This window comes from Pipra filicauda, unplaced genomic scaffold (assembly GCF_003945595.2).
Source record: "Pipra filicauda isolate LSUMZ 115617 unplaced genomic scaffold, ASM394559v2 scaffold485_size447873_pilon, whole genome shotgun sequence".
Taxonomy (NCBI): domain Eukaryota; kingdom Metazoa; phylum Chordata; class Aves; order Passeriformes; family Pipridae; genus Pipra; species Pipra filicauda.
In genome coordinates, this window is record NW_024104626.1 from 337,262 (window position 1) to 342,413 (window position 5,152).

The following is a 5,152-nucleotide window of genomic DNA, read 5'->3' on the forward strand; positions in this document are numbered from 1 at the left end:
GAATTAGTGAAATGAATTATTTACTGCAAATTATTCATTCTGCTCCTATTGTTCGCTGCTCTACAATACGTCTGATACAAAACATTCATCAAGGAAGCCTATGTCACTCTTTTCAGCTACAAAAACAATGTTTTAGTTTAATTATGATTTTTCCTGACCGTTCTTTGGATCATTTACATTTGCCCAAGTGGATTTAAAATGTTACCAGATCTCTAACATTTCACAGGCACATTGAAAGGTGTAAAGAACTCTGAAAAGGTGCAAGACGAGGGAGAATAAAGCACAAGGATTTTAGCAGCTGCACTAAGTAAAGTCTTTATAAGGATGTATCTGGCATTTCAAAAATAGTTTCTTCCCAACCTTTTGAGAATGTGCTGAGATTTATCATTTGAGAGGAGCTGATTTCACCTTTCAAACTGAACAATGTATGTACTAATTCTGCGTGCCTATTTCGTAGGTGTTTGTTCTGTAAAATGGTGCAGGGGGGGAAGAGTCCTTTTGGAAACAAAGGTGGTGCTTTCTATGTCGGTCATGCTGGACTCTACATTGATTTCTTATCATTACCTAAAGAAAAACCAAAAGGTCGTTGGAACGAATCATTGATCAAAGAGAGTAGGATCTGAGATGGTTAAATCTGAGGATTTACATCTAAAGAACCTGTTTCCCTATGCTGATGAAGCCTGACAAAATTTGAAACCTAACTTTCCCAGAGCTCAGTTTTGTTTTGTAAGATCAGATACTCAGTAATCCCATCTATATTTTTTCCTGTTCAAGTATGTCACTCCTATTGGCATCTTAATATTTATTTTGCTAAAATCAAGCAACTAACATTCATGTTAGTGAGCAGGAAAGCCCCAGGTGGATAATTGTTTACTGATGAACCCACAAAACAGGTTTTTTCCAGGTCTCCAAGGTATTGCTCTTGTCCCAAGAAGTTTGCAAGTTTCGGTAAACTTATATGTGCCTGGAAAACAATTCAAGGGACATCTTGTATTACACCCACGCTATGTAGCACCCTCAGGAGCCCATGAAGGTGACACTAGCCTCCAGAGATTGTGTGACTCAGGTGTAGACTAAAAGATATCACTTTTCCTGGCACCTGATATTACCACTTCCTGGGTATGTGATGTATGTGCATACTCCTGATGAAGTCTGGTGCACAACCTCTTACTAATCGCTCATAAACTTCTGGCAAGAGAGTGGAACAGAAGCACTGTATACTCACCAGGGTCCCCCTCATTGTGCAACGCAGCCATGAGGACAGTGGGCACATCACATCACATATCTCGCCTTTCTCCCAGGATGGACACAAGCCTAGAGAAGCAAACTGTCAATTGGGTTTGTTGTTCTCTATTCCCCTCCACTGAGAAGCTTTTCAGAAGCCAGTAAACTGGAAAAGATCATTCTGTTGTGGCCAGAAACAGTTAATTTTTGAACTGTGGGTTTTGCTGGATGCACTAAAATGAACTGTAGTCAGATTTAAGAATTTAAGAGCAGAGTGGTAGGCCTTCCTGCATGTAAGGGTCTGGGGAAAAAATGTCCATCAAATCCTGGAATTTGGAGAAAATGAAGTTAAAATTAAATGCTTGTTATTCTATTTCTGCTTTTTAAGTGCTGGATGTAGTACACAACACTGCTTCTGGTAAATAGCATTCCCAGAGAAATCATCGTAGATGTAAATTACTGAAACCTTCCTCAGGCTCAGTCGACTGCAGGTCAAGGAAACATGGCTAAAACTGAGGACCCAGAGTATTGGGAAATGTGCACAGAGTGCAGGGGCAGTTTTGCTCTACAGCTGCAATAAAAACTTTATGATCTCTGCCTCTTTTGCAATGACACCAGTACAAATCTACATTAACTGAATGTCCTGACCCAGGACAGAGATGCTCCAGAGTTTCTCCAGTCCCACTGAGAGTAAAATTTATGCCATACATTTATTCCCAAAACACAGTTTTACTTCTGGTTTCTGCCACCAGGAATCAATGTTTGTGTGTCTTTCTGTGTCATGGGCATTCTGCAACTCTGAATGACTTTATACACAATTATGCTTCGCATTAGGTTTTTAAAAAATGTTTTTAAAACTCATTAAAGTTCCTGGTAGGATAGAAACACACTATTGCACCTTTTGGCAGGCATATAAAAAGCCGAGATGTGCTTTCTGTGCCGCTGGTGCTTTGCTGGGTTTCACCAGGAGAGGGTAGAGTTTGGAAAAGGACTCCTGGCAGCCTGGGCTCCCTATTGTGCTGAGAAACAGCAAAGGGAAAACAAGCACAAGTTTCTTCTCTGCATGCTTGCACCGACCGACTATGTGCAAGAGTCAGCAGATGAACTCTGGAAGACCTTAAAGTAAACAGAAAACGGAAAGAGAAACAAAATTCAAACGCAGCTTTCTAGGGAAATCTGTGGAATCGAAGGGAGAAGCCGTGGCAGTTTCTGTGGGCTCACCACACCGACTGTCGCTCTGAGAACTGTCACTCACTGCACGTTGCATTAATCAGAGCTCAGGATTTATTTCTCTGCCGTGACTTCCAAGCTGTGAATAGATATCACTTTTAGAGAGAGAATGGGACCTGAAAAGACTCTCGAGCACTGAACAGAGTGGTGAGTTTTACTAAATGGTTTCTTCTCTTTCCAGTCTGCTGGAGCTTTCTAACATCCTGCTTGCAGGCACAGCAGCCTGATGATTTGTCTTTTCTCTGCAGCTTGTTGCATACCTCACACGGCTTTTCCGACTGCAGGTTTCTATCTGTAACCTTTCCCACTACAACTCCGGGTCAGTTTGGTGACATTTGTAGTAGAGCTGGCTCAGTGCTGATTTGCTTTCATGAGAGATTAAAACCACAGAGCTGTGAAACCAAACAACGGGCTAAAAATCCAACAAAATCAAATAGAACTAAAATGGCAGGTGACTCTATGTTTCCAGATGTGGAGACTGATGTTTCAGAAAAAAGTGAAGAAATGGAGATTGTAGTCAATGTCGGTGGAGTAAGGCAGGTGTTCTACGGAGATAACCTGAATCAATACCCAGAAACACGGCTGGCAGAGCTGATCAATTGTTTATCAGGGGGATACGATAGCATATTCTCCCTCTGTGATGACTATGATCCTGGTAAGAGAGAGTTTTACTTTGACAGAGACCCAGATGCTTTCAAATGCATTATTGACGTATATTACTTTGGGGAAATTCATATGAAGAAAGGAATATGCCCCATATGTTTCAAGAATGAAATGGAATTTTGGAAAGTGGATCTGAAATTTTTGGATGACTGCTGCAAAACTCATCTAAGTGAAAAAAAGGAGGAACTGGAAGAAATAGCCCGAAGGGTGCAACTCATTCTGGATGACTTGGGAGTAGATGCCTCAGAAAGTCGCTGGAAAAGGTGCCAAAAATGCATCTGGAAATTTCTGGAGAAGCCAGAATCATCCTATCCAGCTAGAGTGGTTGCTATTCTGTCCTTTCTGTTTATTTTGATCTCCTCTGTTGTGATGTGTGTCGGGACCATTCCAGATTTGCAGGTCGTAGATGCAGAGGGGAACCGTATGGAACACCCAACCCTGGACAGCATAGAGACAGCCTGTATAGGCTGGTTCACCATGGAGTATGTGCTGAGGCTGATCTCCTCTCCCAACAAACTCCACTTTGTCCTTTCTTTTATGAACATTGTCGATGTGCTAGCAATACTTCCTTTCTATGTCAGCCTGACCTTGACCCACCTAGGAGCCAAGCTGATGGAGCTGAGCAATGTGCAGCAGGCTGTCCAGGCACTGCGCATCATGAGGATCGCAAGGATTTTCAAGCTTGCACGGCACTCCTCAGGGCTTCAGACCCTAACCTACGCCCTGAAACGCAGCTTTAAGGAGCTCGGGCTGCTCCTCATGTACTTAGCTGTTGGAATCTTTGTCTTTTCTGCCCTAGGTTATACCATGGAGCAAAGTCACCCTGAAACTTTATTTAAAAGCATCCCTCAGTCATTTTGGTGGGCAATCATTACCATGACCACAGTTGGATATGGAGACATATACCCTAAAACAACACTAGGAAAACTGAATGCTGCCATCAGTTTTCTTTGTGGGGTGATAGCGATCGCCCTTCCCATCCACCCAATCATTAACAACTTTGTCAGGTATTATAACAAACAGAGAGTTTTAGAAACAGCTGCCAAGCATGAATTGGAGCTGATGGAGCTAAACTCAGCCGAGGGGAAAGCCGCAGGCTCCAAAAGTGAGCTAGAGGATCTTTCAAGGGAAGGCAAGGAGGGTCCTTTTTATAGCAGTCGGCTAAAAGTCTCCCACAGTGACACCTTTATTCATCTCTTGTCAGAAGAGAAACACTATAGGACCAGGCTTCAAAGCTGCAAATAAACTGTGAACTGTTGTCAGCACTAAGCTACAGATCGGGACAACCTGACAATCAACTATTGAAGAGAGCTGCAGTTCTGTCAGAGTTGGGAGAGAGCTCTGCTTTGCTTTTCCAACATGAATATAAATTAACCCCATGGTATCTCCGTCGACAGTTGGTAAGACTTTGCCATTATTATCCAAAATAAAATAGTAGGACTCCATTGAGATCAGACCGCTTATATTGAGTGTGTTCTGACAAAAGCCATTTGTAACCATTTCAGAGACTGAAAAGTCCTTCCCCATCGGTAAATGTTCAATGACCTGAATGCGCAGCATTGCCACACCAGAACTCTGTACCTGTGACAATAAAGAGCAGCATCACACAGATTGTTTCTTCCAGGTTCTCTTCAATGTCTTTGCATCTAGGGGAACCGCTCCTCAAAAAAATTAAAACAGCCTCTCACTTGTATTAGATTCAGGCTTACAGCAAAATGTTACAAGCAGTTTCAGCCTAGAGATACTGAAAGTATCAGCATATAATGTGTGCAGAATATTAGAGTGAATAAATGGCTTTGTTTTTATAAAATGTAATTTGGGGTCAACTTTTTGGATAGGTCTCTGTTCCTCTTTCCAGATAAAATGTAATTTTCAATGAGACTTTTTGAGCAGAGATGCAGAAAAGAATCAATGTGTTTTAAGAAGAAAATTTAAAAATATTTGTTCTAGCTTTTAATTGCGGCTTGATTTATATAGCAGGGATGTTTCAGGAAGGATTTATAATCAAGTAATTTTTAAAACTGTAAGTTAATTC

The 5,152-nt window shown here is 41.7% G+C and overlaps 1 protein-coding gene across 1 annotated transcript; it reads left to right on the top strand.

The window, feature by feature from the left end:
• The first annotated feature begins 2,243 nt into the window (after positions 1–2,243).
• Positions 2,244–4,927, top strand: KCNF1 (potassium voltage-gated channel modifier subfamily F member 1). Its single transcript, XM_027713406.2, has 2 exons — positions 2,244–2,601; positions 2,703–4,927. Exon 2 carries the CDS (start codon positions 2,899–2,901, stop codon positions 4,360–4,362), a length of 1,464 nt encoding a protein of 487 aa, XP_027569207.1. The 5' UTR covers positions 2,244–2,601; positions 2,703–2,898; the 3' UTR covers positions 4,363–4,927.
• Positions 4,928–5,152: the final 225 nt, after the last annotated feature.